Source organism: Panicum virgatum, chromosome 7K (assembly GCF_016808335.1).
Source record: "Panicum virgatum strain AP13 chromosome 7K, P.virgatum_v5, whole genome shotgun sequence".
NCBI classification, from domain to species: domain Eukaryota; kingdom Viridiplantae; phylum Streptophyta; class Magnoliopsida; order Poales; family Poaceae; genus Panicum; species Panicum virgatum.
In genome coordinates this window covers 51,147,650-51,162,125 of record NC_053142.1, presented here as the reverse complement: position 1 = coordinate 51,162,125, position 14,476 = coordinate 51,147,650, and the positions used below count along the sequence as shown (strand labels likewise).

The 14,476-nt window shown below is 46.0% G+C and overlaps 2 protein-coding genes across 4 annotated transcripts; both read left to right on the top strand.

The window, feature by feature from the left end:
* The first annotated feature begins 52 nt into the window (after nucleotides 1–52).
* On the top strand, nucleotides 53–2,448 carry LOC120642808 (probable inactive carboxylesterase Os04g0669700). 2 transcript variants are annotated; one of them, XM_039919406.1, is made up of 6 exons: nucleotides 53–932; nucleotides 1,039–1,091; nucleotides 1,283–1,406; nucleotides 1,497–1,621; nucleotides 1,820–1,927; nucleotides 2,021–2,448. In XM_039919406.1, the coding sequence occupies exons 2-6, from the start codon at nucleotides 1,050–1,052 to the stop codon at nucleotides 2,144–2,146; spliced, it is 525 nt and encodes a 174-aa protein (XP_039775340.1). In that variant the 5' UTR covers nucleotides 53–932; nucleotides 1,039–1,049; the 3' UTR covers nucleotides 2,147–2,448. The 2 variants fall into 2 exon arrangements, with proteins under 2 accessions (XP_039775340.1, XP_039775339.1); XM_039919405.1 differs by having other exon boundaries at nucleotides 1,039–1,406.
* Nucleotides 2,449–2,976: 528 nt separating this feature from the next.
* Nucleotides 2,977–5,497, top strand: LOC120642809 (probable carboxylesterase Os04g0669600). 2 transcript variants are annotated; one of them, XM_039919407.1, is made up of 7 exons: nucleotides 2,977–3,322; nucleotides 3,474–3,521; nucleotides 3,586–3,638; nucleotides 4,491–4,614; nucleotides 4,699–4,820; nucleotides 4,899–5,006; nucleotides 5,162–5,497. In XM_039919407.1, the coding sequence occupies exons 1-7, from the start codon at nucleotides 3,151–3,153 to the stop codon at nucleotides 5,300–5,302; spliced, it is 768 nt and encodes a 255-aa protein (XP_039775341.1). In that variant the 5' UTR covers nucleotides 2,977–3,150; the 3' UTR covers nucleotides 5,303–5,497. The 2 variants fall into 2 exon arrangements, with proteins under 2 accessions (XP_039775341.1, XP_039775343.1); XM_039919409.1 differs by lacking the exon at nucleotides 3,474–3,521 and having other exon boundaries at nucleotides 2,987–3,322.
* The last annotated feature ends 8,979 nt before the right edge of the window (nucleotides 5,498–14,476 follow it).

Here is a 14,476-nt window from a genome sequence, read left to right as displayed (position 1 = left end):
GCCCGCGGCTGGGGAAGCAGGGCGGCGGCGGGGGCGCCGGTGCTGAGGAAGGAGGAGGGCGGAGGTTGAAGATGAACAGTGCAAGGAAGATCCACCACCGTCAGATCTTCATCCGATGGTAAAAAAAATTCGGGTGTGGTATAGACATCCCCGTTTGTAAAGTTCTTCACTGGTGCAGGCGATCCAAACGCGCCCAGACCTTCCATTCAGCTGTACAAAGGAGAACCTGATGGTGTTATCCCAGTTCTAGCTGTCAGAGTCAACTCATGCGGTTGGAGGTGAGCGCGCTCAGCGTGAGCTCGTTCGTCGGTGCCACGGGCACTGGCCGCGGCGCCTGGCGCGGCAGCTGTAGAGTTCAACGTCTTCCTGATGAACGCGTTCCTCGCTGGCTGCATTGGTCCGTCACGGCAGCGACGGCCGCCGTGAGGATCGTCACAGACTGGAGGAAGCCGATGTCGTGTTTCGATCTCGGGAGGGGAACCAAGCGTGCGTTCCGCAAGAAGGACGGCAAAGTCTCACCTCAAAGTCAAGTCAATGTCGCAAGTCAATACGCGCCATGGAAATTCAGTGCAAGCGTGGAACATGGCCATCGAGTATCAATGGAGGCGACCAGACGATGATGCTGCTAGCATAGCACAGCCAGCAGCCTTACGGAGAGGACGAGAAGACGAACCGAGACAGCAGCTTCCTCCCTGGCGCCATCTCCTCCTCCTCCCGCCGTCGTCTCCCAGTTCAGATTTAGGAGGAGCGCACGCCCGCGGCCGGGGCCGGGAGCGTGAGGGCGCGGCGCTGCGGCTTCGTGGTGTGGCTGCACGGCCTGGGCGACTGCGGCAGCGCCAACGAGTTCATCGCCGAGCACTTCTCCGCCGCCGCCTTCCGCTACACCCGCTGGGCCTTCCCCAACGCGCCCACCGCCCCCGTCACATGCAACCGTAGGTGACTGCTACCAGTATCGCAACGCCGGCGGCTTCCTCGCTCGCGCTGCTTGCTCGTCCGCCGCTGATCGCGATCCCGTGTGCGTGTGTTGTTGATTCGCAGGCGGCGCGCTCATGCCCTCGTGGTTCGACATCCACGACGCGCCCATCACTTCGGCAAGACAAATCTGTTCCTCGCGTCACATTCTTCTTGCATTCAGTTCCTGATTGTTCTCCCCTGGCCATATGGATCATACAAAATTCGATTGCATCCGTTTTGCCCCCTTGTTTCATTGCTTGTTTGTATGCAGATGACTCGTTTGATCGTCAGCTTTGGATGCTCATGGGTCTACCGTGCGTGTGTGCAGAAATCCGTCAGAGATGAGGAAGATGTGCTGCGAGCTGTCCAGATCGTGCACACCATGATCGACAGGGAAATAGCTGCTGGAACAAACCCGGAAGACGTATTCGTTTTTGGCCTGAGCCAAGGAGGTAGAGCAACCATCTTTTGTTCCTTTTTTTTCTTTCTATTTTCTTGTTCTTAGATTGAGGTAACACAGATGTTGCAACACATTTCTTCAGGTGCCTTGAGCATAGCAAGCGTGCTGACGTACCCCAGGACTCTGGGCGGTTGCGCAGTCTTCAGTGGCTTCCTCCCCTTCGACTCTTCTTCCTTCGCAGCACGAGTAACAGACTACGCGAAGACGGTAGTACTGAATTTCTACCTCTGTGTGATCACTGCTGAGAAGTTGCTCCTCAGTTCTCCCTGCTGACATCTGTTTGCTGCTCCTCGATATCTTGTTAACCTACAGAGCGGCAACACTTTAGTCATTCGATCGGCGTTGTCTCACAGATGAATAGCTTCTGCATTTGCCCAATTCTGATTCAGTGATACCGACTTGCAGACACCCGTTTTGTGGATCCATGGGGAAGATGATTCGCTGATCCCGATCCAGGAAGGGCGAGACGGAGTGAAATTCCTGCGGGGGCTCGGCATGGCCTGCGAATTCAAGGTACGAGATGCGGCGAAACTCTGAATATTGGCATCGTTTGAGCTTGTCCAAAGCTGCGTGTCTTTTGACCAATTGACCTTGTCGCGAACGTAGGAGTACGACAGGCTCGGGCACACGCTGGCGCCGCACGAGCTGGACTACTGCGAGAGATGGGCGTCGGAGAACATCCTCAGCGAGCATGGAGAAGAAGGCCTGAATGTCAGGAACCAAATCTCCTGAACATTCAGATTCTTCAGACTTCACGGCGAGTTGCAAGTCGGCTCTCTTCGTACCGTTTCACCGACTCCTCCAGCATCGTTGATCTACTATCCTACGGCTTATGGCCAGTTATCGTTTCTCTTTCCAATGTAACAGTGTAATAAGACCCCGTGCTGGCCACGTGAATGGACATCGAAGAACAGAACTCAAACCCTAAGTTTAGGTTCGGTAGCTGTAGCCGCCGCCACTCTGACGGTGCTTGTATCAGGTCCTCCATCGATTCTGGTTCTGATCCATTAATACAGTTACTGTTCCTAGATGAATTGCTTGTTTCTGAGTTCAGTTCTGCTTAATTTTGGTAGGATTATAGTAGGATTTGTTTTAGCAGTACTTCGTTCCTCATGCTGAAACAGAAGAAAGGCGGCCCTCCAGGGAGCAAGTTCTTCGGCGGAGTGTTCAGATGCTTCTCCAAAATAGCCGCTGTTTCAGTTTGCATCAAGCCATCAAGATTAAATACCAAAATGTGTCCAGTCAAAATTTAGGCAAATCTATAATTTAGCACTAGTTTGATAGAAATTCAAAAAATAGCCTACATAATCAAACGGTATTCTAAAATTATTAAAATTTTGATAAAAAGAATGGTAAATACCCGCGTTTTAGCATATTTACATTTTTTTTTGAAAAGAAGGATATTTACATTTTTGGCACAGCAAATTTTGGTATGCAACCTAAAATCGGCGAATGCCATTGCCCAAGCCACATCATGACTCGTCAGACGGAACGCTCACCCGGTGAGCCGGACAGTTGAGTTGAGTGGAGCCATCGCCTTCACCACGCGGCGCACGCGGCGGGGCCGCAACCGTCAGCGCGTAGGCGCCTCATGATCCGCTCTGGTCGTCAGAAGATTCTGATTTCTGATCTCTCAAACGCGCCAACAGAACCGGCAGCAGGCGCCGGCGGCACTCCCAACCCCCAATCGCAATCGATTCGCTCGCTGGCACCAGAGACCAATCCGGTGGCACCGGATGGCGGCGGCGCCCCCGAGGCCGGGCGGCTTCGTGCTGTTTCTGCACGGCTCCGGCGGGTCGGGCGACGAGAGCCGCGCCGAGGTCGCGCCCTACTTCGCCGCGCCGGAGCTCGCCGCCTCCGTCCGCCTCTCCTTCCCCACCGCGCCCACGGCCTCCATCGCCTGCTACGGTGAGTTGCCACCTGCGTACCGCTACTACCTGCCCGTCCCCGGAGCCCCGAAGAACCGAACCAATCTGACCATTTGATCGTGGCTTTGGGCGATCCATCGTCCTCATGATGGCGCCTCGTGTTCCTCCCTCCATTCTCGTGGTGGATGAAGGATGCAACCTGCTTTGCTGTTTCGCCTTATGGATGCTTTGCAAGGCTCGTAAGTGGAGAAATCACGCGCCCTCTTTCTCTGACACCGTTGCTCAATGTTGATGCTGCTGTAGGTGATGCGGTGATCACTGCTTGGTTCGGCATCACGGAGGTTCCCATAACCGTGGTAATTGACCAATGCTAGTTACTCTACAAGCATGCTGCTATTAATTGTACTTCCACTTCAATGTATTTGACGCTCTGTACTATGCTAAGTGTGCTTCTCTTCTTTGAGTGATGACATTTGCCGTAGAATACACAGTTAAGCATGCTTCAGAAACCAAATCAACCGTGCTTCACACATCTGATTCTGCTACCGCTTAGCTTAAAAGAATAGTGCTAGTGCTATTTGGAACTTAATTTTAAAGACACATCTCATTCTGCTAGTGCTTCCCTTCCTTGAGTGATGACATTTGCTGTAAAGTACACAGTTACGTGTGCTTCAGAAATCAATCGTGCTTCACACATTTGATTCTCCTAGTGCTTAGCTTGAAAGAATAGTGCTACTGTGCTAGTGCTATTTGGAGTTCAAAGCTCATGTTTAAAGGAAAGTAAGAAAATAGTGCAAAATTATCTATTTGTTGGACCCTGTCACCATATTCTCACACTTTTTAAACCCAAATGCCATGGTTTCCTGAGAATTTGAATCGTTTATTCTGATCGGAGGGGTAACCTGATAGTTTCTGCCACTTGGATATACTGAACAAAGTGGATTTCTGATACGCTCTCTCATTATATTGAGTATTGACTATGCTTTCAATTTTTAAATTTTAAAAAAAGGCAAAAGAACCACATTTTCAAACAACGTTCTATCCAGCTAATTGCTTTCTATTTCGACTACACTACTAACACAGCAGTTTTAGCTACTCATTTCATAATCCCAGTGTTATTCAACGTTCTGTCAATCAAATTTTTTATATTGGTACTACAGATAATGCAGCTTTAGTTAATTAGTTGATACTTCCAATGATTGTTTTAGAAAACTGTCAGAGACGAGAAAGAAGTCCTTAAAGCTGTTGATTATGTGCATGTATTGTTAGACGAAGAAATAGCTTCCGGAACAAGTCCGTCAGACATATTTGTTTGTGGGTTGAGCCAAGGAGGTAAAACTGCTGAGCTTGTAATCTGCATTTACATTCGAGGTCATAAGATAGTAACTAATACAGTTTCTGTTTTCATCTTCGCAGGTGCTCTAGCCATAGCAAGTGTTCTTCTCTACCCAAAAACTTTAGGTGGTTGTGTTGTTTTCAGTGGTTCAGTTCCGCTGAGTAAATCATTTGCTGACAAGGTGTGGCCTGAAGCTAGGAAGGTAACGCCCAGAAGTTTCCCTTATGCTGAACGCATCAGAACAATAAGATTTAAACAATGAATTCTTAATAATCTGCAGACACCGGTATTATGGTTTCATGGAATGGCTGATGGGCTGGTCTTATTTGAAGCGGGGCATGTTGGGTGTGCATTTTTAGAAGAGCTTGGCATGATCTGTGAATTCAAGGTAAAAATGAAAGTATATGCAAAGCCCTAGTGAGAGTTCACTTCTTTTAAATTCTTTCACCACTTAACATGTGGGTTCTGCAACATTGGGGGCTCGTTTCTCCAACTTGCTAACTTCAATGGTTTCTATCTCTTTTTCCCAATCAAAATAATCAGGCTTATCCTACCCTTGGACATTCAATGATTGATGAAGAGCTCCAGTATTTTCAGAAATGGATCCTGAATCGTCTAGGGATCTGTGGAGCAACTGAAACTGCAAGACCGTCATCGTCATCTCAGCACAAGGATCTCCAGTAGCTGCTGTTGCTTGTGAACGAATAGTTTATATTAAAATTCATGGCTGCATTTTTAGACGGCATAACATTTCTAAACTGGAAAATATTTCACATACAAATGCTCAATGTACAATCCATGTACACGACTCTGTAAAGACCACATGATTCGAGCAGTTTGGTCCATAAATGAGCCACCACTTAAGTGATTTGAGCCACACGATCTATTGGTCATAAAGCAGTTGTACAATCAGATTGTGTAGTACTGTTTGTATGGCTACACGGACAATTTTTATAGCATGCCAACACCCAGTTTTTAGGGACAAAATCGAATGCATAACTATATGTATGCCAAGTGAATAATTAGTAACAGTATCACGAAAAAGAGAATTAAAATAATTATATATTATCAGAATTATACAGCTTATCCTGGAAACAAAGGTTTCAAACTTCACAGGCAATCGACTGTGGGTTGCGTACGCCTAGAACTCAGCATCATCTTCAAAATACTTCACATCAACTTTCTCTTCTGAGCAGCAGTAAGCAAGGGTGAGTACACTTATGGTTGGTACTTAGCAAGGCCACAAGAAATAACCAGAATATGATTTAAGTTCATCTTTAATTCAATTAATCATGTGAGGGTCCAAGCCGCTCGTGACCGTGAGCATGACTAATATATCAGTTTTCCACTCTGCAAAGGTTATACACTTTACCTACAATTCGCGTAAAAGTTCAGAAGAACTTTTGTAAGCATCTAGGCCCTCAAGGTATGTTTCGGTGATTAATGACAACCATTATTGTGACTAATGAGTTTGTGCAGCTTAAAAGATCATTATCGCTCATTTGGTCATATGTCAAAAGAGGCCCCTCAAATTTCATTATTCAAAAAGGCGATCTCGGTATTCAACTCAATTTTATGTCAAGGCTAAGGATCTTTCTAGTCCTAAGTGTCACAAGGTTGAGAAGGACACTTAGGTTAGTATAGGTTTTATAGTTTTGTAGTGATCGCACTATTAAGAGGGGTTAAAGCTTAGTAACTTGAGCATGGACATGGTCATTTGAAAATGGATGCACACTATGGTCACTCAGGTTTCTAGAAGTTCAAATAAGTGGTTCTCAAACTATATCTCAAGAATATTTGGATTTCATTCAAGACTCAAATCAGAAAAGACAAAATCAGAAAAAGTCTATACACCGGTTTAACCGACGCTCTCAATTTTCCATACGTCGGTTAAACGAAGTCAGCAGAGTCTGGACAAATTCAATACACCGGTTAAACCGACGTGTTTGAATTTAACGTCGGTGCATTGGTCCAGAGTTGGTTTTTCCAGGGAAATTCAAGTTCTATTCACCGGATTAACCGACGCTGTTTGAATCAAGACGTCGGTGCAATTGACCAGTGAGATGGTTTTTTCAGAGGAATTCAAAAGTTGTACTCACCGGTTAAACCGACGATAGGTTTGAGTTAACGTCGGTGCAGTTGTCCAGAGACTTGGTTTTTCAGTGGTTCAGTGGACAACTACACTCACCGGTTAAACCGATGCTACGTCGGTTAATCTGCCCCAGTTGTAACGGCTAGTTTTCAGAAGAGGCAGTTTACATTCACCGGTTGAACCGACGATGACAATGGGGGGTACGTCGGATTAACCGGCGCTACGCAGTTTTCTGGCAGCTTTTCTCCAACGGCTCTATTTGTGTGAGCTGCCTATATATACCCCTCCAATGGGTCATTTCGCCTACTCTTGACACCAGGCAACATCCAAACACTCATACCATAGTCAAGAGCCACCTTGAGCTTCATCATTCACATACTTGTGCATTCAATCAATCAAGAAGCAAGATTAAGGACTTGAGTAGAGAGAAGCTAGTGTGCATCCGTTCTTGGTGATCGGTTCTTGCTCAAGTGAAGGCCTTAGCTTGTTACTCTTGGTGATTGGCATCACCTAGGCGATCTTGGTGATCGAGGTGTTTTCTCGCGGAGCTTGCCAAGGATTGTGGGAGCCCGGAGAAGAAGATTGTACGTGGCTTGATCTCCACCACGCCGGGATGGTGAACGGAGACTCTTAGTGAGCGCCCTCGTCTCGGTGACTTGGGAGGTGACAAGACTCTTTGAGAGTGTCACAACGTGGATTAGGGGTGTGTGCCAACACATCGATACCACGGAAAAAATCCGGTTGTCTCTTGTCCACTCTTTATATTCAAGCATTTTCTTTCATGCAATTTATTCATGAGCTTGACTTAGAGATCATAACTTAGCTCTACCTTGCTAGGCTTTACTTTGTTTTTATCTCTCTTAGCTTGTGTAGGTAGCTTAGTTATCCGGTTGGTGAATTGGTGCCCTACTAGCTTTGCATAGGTTAAGGTTGCCTTACTTTGTTTTAGAAATTGAAAAAGGCCCAATTCACCCCCCTCTTGGTCCATCGATCCTTACAATTGGTATTAAAGCCTCGTTGCTCATTTGGATCATTAGGCTTCACCGCCTAGAGCTATGGCCAAGATGGGTGGTTCGCCGCCCCACTTCGAGGGCAAGAACTTTGCTTATTGGAAAGTTCGCATGGCCGCATATCTTGATGCGATTGCCCCCGAAGTGTGGTTGGCCACTAAGACCGGATTCACCGGAACTCCCACCGCCGAACAATTAAAATGGAATGCCAAGGCTAGAAATGCAATTTTCGAAGCCATTAGTGAGGAAGTCTTTGCTAGAGTTAATGGCATGGACTTAGCAAGTGATATTTGGAAGGAGCTCATTGAAATTCATGAAGGCTCCACTAAAGTTCGTGAGCAAAAATATCACTTGTTTAGAGCTAAGTATGATTCTTTTAAAATGCTAGCTCATGAAAATTGCAATGATATGTACTCTCGCTTGAATGTCATTGTCAAGGACATTAATGCACTTGAAATATCCAAAATTGACAGTGCCTCCATAAATCGCAAGATTCTCATGCTCCTCCCGAAGCCCAAGTATAACATTATCAATGCTATGCTTCAAAAGGAGAATCTTGACACAATGGAAGTAGGAGAACTTGTGGGCGAAATTCGTGCTCATGAGATGAGTATCCTTGGTATGTCCGAAGAGCCAACTTCAAGCAAATCAATTGCTCTAAAGACCAAGGCAAACAAAGCCCGCAAGCTCAAGATGATCAAGCAAGACTCAAGCTCAAGCAATAAAGAAGATGATCATCATGAAAGCTCATCCGATGTTGAAGATGATGGAGAGCTCGCTCTTATGATGAGAAAGTTCACCCGCTTGAATGACAAGATCAACAAGAAGGGGTTCAACTTTGACTCTAAAAAGGGAATGTTCCGGCCAATGGATGTCAAGAACAAAATTTGCTACAATTGTGGAGAAAAAGGTCACATCCGTCCAAATTGCCCCAAGCCGGACAAAAGAAACAAGGATCACAAGAGCAAGCATCGCCATGATTCAAGCGATGATGAAGAAGAAGAAAGGAAGAACAAAAACAAGAGACTTGGGAAGAAAAAGAGCCATGACAAGAAGACCAAGCTCTTCCCAAAGAAGAAAGGGCACACCAAGAGAAGCTTCTTGGTGGAAAAACAAGAGTGGGTGACGGATGTCTCATCAAGCGAAGATTCAAGTGATGAAGAAGACATAGTCACCATCGCCCTCACAAATGAAGAACCATCACTACCTCCACCTCCAATGTGCCTCATGGCCAAAGGTAACTCTAAGGTATGTGAGAGTGAAGATGATAGTGATGATGAGCTTGACCCTAATGAGTTTGCTAATCTTATTAATGAGTATACATCCGTCATCAAGAGGGAAAAGGGCAAAGTCAAGGTTCTTGAGAGCACTCGTGCCAAGTTAGAGCTTGCCCACTCCGATTTGCTTGGCAAGTACAATGACTTGCTCAAAAAGCACAATGAGTCACTTGTACTTGCTAAGCAAGTTGAAGAGAGCCACAAAAAGCTTAAACAAGAGCATAGGGAGTTGGCTCACAAGTATCAAGAACTTGAATTTGCCTATGAAGCAATTGACCCAAGTCTTGAGAACTTTGCTCATGAAACTATTGAGAAGGTCAATGCTTCTACTTCATGTGATGACCTACTCATTAATGCAAATGCTACTAATGCTTTGTCCGAGCTTGCACCTTCTAGGGAAAAGGAATTGATGGATCAAGTTGCAAGCCTCAAGAGTAGTGTGGAGAAGCTCTCAAGAGGAGAATACATCCACAAGGAGATTCTCTTCAACAATGCCCGTGACTATGGCAAGAGAGGTCTTGGTTCATTTCCGGAGCCAAACATAGCTACTACTCCTTCTCCGGAGATCAAGATTAGCTTCATCAAGGAAGTTGGATCATATTGCCAACATTGCCAAGTCACCGGGCACCACACTAGGGAGTGCACTTTACCATCACGTCCTCTTCCTAAATTACCCAAGAATTACTCTTCAATGTTTGAAAATAACCATTTTCTCTTGAGTAAAGTGAAGGGCAAGGTGAAGGCCAAATTCATTGGCAAACTCACTAAGGAGTCAAAGAAGAAGCTCCCCAAGCAACTTTGGGTCCCAAAAGCTCTTGTCACACATGTGCAAGGCCCAAAGCTTGTTTGGGTTCCTAAAACTCAAAAGTGAATTCTCATGTGTGTAGGTGAACTACAAAGCCGGTGGAAAACATTGGGTACTTGATAGCGGTTGCTCTCAACATATGACCGGCAATGATAGCATGTTCACCTCTCTTGAAGACCCCGGCGATCATGAACATGTCACCTATGGTGATAACTCAAGGGGAAAAGTTTTAGGTTTGGGTAGAATAGCTATCTCTAAAGATTTATCCATTTCTAATGTCTTGTTTGTAGAAGCACTTAGTTTTAATCTTATTTCAATTGCTCAATTGTGTGATCTTGGACTAACGTGTGCCTTTGACAAGAATGGTGTTGTAGTAACTCATGAAAAAGACAAGTCATTGGTATTCACGGGGTTTAGGCATGGCAACATTTACTTGGTGGATTTCTCTTCAAAGCAAACAAGTACCATGACATGCCTCTTCACCAAGTCTTCTCTTGGGTGGCTTTGGCATAGAAGAATTGCTCATATTGGCATGAGCAACCTCAAGAAAGCCCACAAGAGAGGGATGATCACCGGCTTGAAGGATGTCACGTTTGACAAGAACAAGCTATGTAAAGCATGTCAAGCCGGGAAGCAAGTTGCAACACATCATCCCATCAAGACGATGTTGTCTACCTCCAAGCCGCTCGAGCTACTTCACATGGATCTCTTTGGTCCAACTACATACAAGAGCATTGGTGGTAACCTCTATTGCCTAGTAATTGTTGATGATTTTTCACGTTACACTTGGGTTATGTTTCTAGGCGATAAGGGTGAAACTCCGGAAATCTTCAAGACCTTTGCAAGAAGAGCTCAAAGGGAGTACAACTCCCCAATTGTGAAGATCCGGAGTGACAACGGCACCGAGTTCAAGAACATGAAGATTGAAGAATGGTGCGATGAAGAGGGCATCAAGCATGAGTTTTCCGCCACCTACACGCCTCAACAAAATGGAGTGGTGGAAAGAAAGAACAAGACTCTCATCACCCTAGCTAGAGCAATGTTGGATGATTATGGCACGTCCGAGAAGTTTTGGGCGGAAGCAATCAACACGGCGTGTCATGCATCCAACCGAGTATATCCTCACCGACTCCTCAAGAAAACTCCATATGAGCTCATCACCGGGAAGAAACCAAATATATCATACTTTCGAGTCTTTGGTTGCAAATGCTTCATCTATAAGAAGAAAAGGCTCGGTAAGTTTGAAAGTAGATGTGATGAAGGTTTCTTTCTTGGTTATGCATCAAACTCCAAAGCATATAGAGTATTCAATCAAACCTCCGGGTTAGTTGAAGAAACATGTGATGTGGAGTTTGATGAATCTAATGGCTCCCAAGAGGAGGTTGTTGGCTATGAAAATGTAGGTGATGAGGAGATTGATGAAGCTTTGAAGAAGATGTCCATTGGGGATATCAAGCCGGAAGAGGTGCATGAAGACAATGATCAAGGGGGAGGATCTTCCTCATCTACACCAAGCACCTCCACGGCGCCCCAAATGGATGAAGATCAAGAAAAAGATGATACACAACCTCAAGAAGATGTGCCAACGCCAACACCCCAAGTCCAAGAACAAGAAGAGCAAAACGTTCCACCACAAGCACAAGTCACCCATGATCCACCCCAACAAGCATCCACGCAAGTACCGCTAGTGAAGCATGGTCGCATCTCCAAGGATCATCCAATTGGTCAAATCATTGGTAGTCCATCAAAGGGAGTAAGAACTCGCTCTAAACATGCTTCATTTTGCGAATATCACTCGTTTGTTTCTTGTATTGAACCCACTAGCATAGAGGAAGCGCTTGAGGACTCGGATTGGGTGATGGCCATGCAAGAAGAATTGAACAACTTCACCCGCAATGAAGTTTGGGTTCTCGAAGCTCCTCCAAAAGACAAGAACATCATCGGCACCAAGTGGGTCTTTCGGAACAAGCAAGATGAACATGGGGTGGTGGTACGCAACAAAGCAAGACTTGTGGCAAAAGGGTTTTCTCAAGTCGAAGGTTTGGATTTTGGTGAAACTTTTGCTCCGGTTGCAAGACTTGAAGCTATCCGCATCCTTCTTGCTTACTCTTCACATCATAACATTAAGTTGTATCAAATGGATGTGAAAAGTGCATTCTTAAATGGTGTTATTAACGAACTTGTTTATGTTGAGCAACCTCCCGGGTTTGAAGATCCGAGGAATCCTAACCATGTTTATAGGTTGCACAAGGCACTCTATGGGCTCAAACAAGCTCCAAGGGCTTGGTATGAGAGGCTTCGTGACTTCCTAATCATGCAAGGCTTCAAGATCGGGAGGGTGGACACCACTTTGTTCACTAAAGACGTCAACGGGGATCTTTTTATTTGTCAAATTTATGTTGACGATATTATCTTTGGCTCAACAAATGATTTACTAAGCCATGAGTTTGCTACCATGATGTCTAGGGAATTCGAGATGTCCATGATTGGCGAATTGACCTTCTTCCTTGGTTTTCAAGTCAAACAAATGAAGGAAGGGACATTCATCCATCAAGAAAAATATACCAAAGATATCTTGAAGAAGTTCAAGATGGATGAGTGCAAGCCAATCAAGACACCCATGGCAACCAATGGGCATCTCGACTTGGATGTGGACGGTAAACCGGTTGATCAATCCCTCTATCGTTCTATGATAGGGTCTTTGCTTTACCTTACCGCATCTAGGCCCGATATAATGTTTAGTGTGTGCTTGTGTGCCCGCTTTCAAGCTAACCCAAAGGAGTCACACCTTTCGGCTGTGAATAGGATCCTTCGGTATCTCAAGCACACTCCTAGCATAGGCTTGTGGTACCCCAAAGGCGCTAGTTTAGATCTCTTGGGATACTCGGATTCGGATTTTGCCGGAAGCCGTGTGGATCGCAAGAGTACCTCCGGGGGTTGCCACTTGCTTGGGCGTTCTCTAGTTTCTTGGTCGAGTAAGAAGCAAATTTCCGTGGCTTTGTCCACCGCGGAAGCGGAATATATAGCGGCCGGTGCATGTTGTGCCCAAATCCTATATATGAAGCAAACCCTTTTGGACTTTGGTGTGAAACTAGATAGGATCCCACTCCTTTGTGACAATGAAAGTGCCGTAAAAATTGCCAAGAATCCAGTTCAACACTCTCGCACAAAGCACATTGATATTCGCCATCACTTCTTGCGTGATCACGAAGCCAAGGGGGACATTTCCCTTCAAGGTGTGAGATCCGAGGAGCAATTGGCGGATATATTCACAAAACCTTTAGACGAGAGTACCTTTGTTAGGCTAAGGAATGAGCTTAATGTGTTAGATGCGGCAAACGTCATGTAAGTTGCCATGTCATATAGAAAAATGCATACATATAGGACACTTGTCTAACCATGGTAAGATAGTGATGAGCAAGGGTTTAGCTAGAGGTGGTGGTCCACTTGTTTTCCTCTAGGCTTGTAGAAAGGCTCATCATGAAGAAGCTTCCCGTGGGTTCAAACTTGACAAGTAGATCTTAATTTCTTGTTATGCATTTCTTGTCATATAGATGTGCACTTCATGTTTACTTTACTTTCGCATGTGGTTGTAGTTTGCATCATCATTGCATGCGTAAGGGTCACAAAGGAGATCACTTGATGAAAATGAGACTTGTTTTCATATACAAGATCTTAATTCATGAAAAGTGAAAAGAGCAAAGTGTTAGGTGCGTTATTGCCTAGTGAGCAATGTCATGATGAGTTTGAAGCTTTCTATCTTCAATATTCCTATGACATGGCTCATACATTTTATTTGGCGCTTTGTCTCTCTTGCGGCTTTTCCTTGTGTTTAAAAAAATTTATTTAAGCAAGTGTGCTATCCTATTTATTTTGAGGGGTAAAGTCGCCTATGCAAGTCCATTGACTTGAGTTTATTTGAATCTTATAAGTTTATTGGACTTAGCATAGAAGAGTGAGCTGAGAGTGGGGTTTTTTGCCTTCACCGGTTAAACCGACGTTCAAAGGATTTTTACCCATCGGATTAACCGGCGTTACTAAGTTTCAGCCTCAGCTCAGTCAAACCAGGCGTTCAACCGGCGTATACAAATTTCCGAGCATCGGATCAACCGGTGAACGTAACACAGATCTAACCTATCAATCAACCGGTGTTACCAGCGTTCAACCGGTGAGTTCAATTTACATATCGTCGGATCAACCGGCGTTCAGAAGGATTTTGTGCTGAGTGTCGGGTGAACTGCACCGATGAAATCGACCGGTGTTCTAAACCTAGTCATCGGATTAACCGGTGTTAAGGAAATTCGTGGGGCCCGTCTGTCATATATGAGTCTTGCTCGAGCCGCCGCCTCTCTTCCTTCTCTGTTTCACCCGCGTCCCTCCATCTCGAACCGCCGCCGCGCCCTAACACGATCCCGCGCCGCTGCTCGCCTGCAAGACCACCGTCGCCGCTCCGCCACAGCCCACGCGCCGCCGTGCGCCATCCGCGCCGCCGCTCTGCGTTCGCCCACAGCCGCTGCGCGCAGCCTGCAACTGCTCGCGCTCCACCCGCGCGCAACCGTGCCGCTCGTGCGCCTCCGCCAACGCCGTCAGCGCTGTCCGCGCCGCCCGTGAGCCGCCACCACTACTACTCCGCAACGCCGCCGCTCCTCACCCGCGCCCGCGTCGCCATCACGC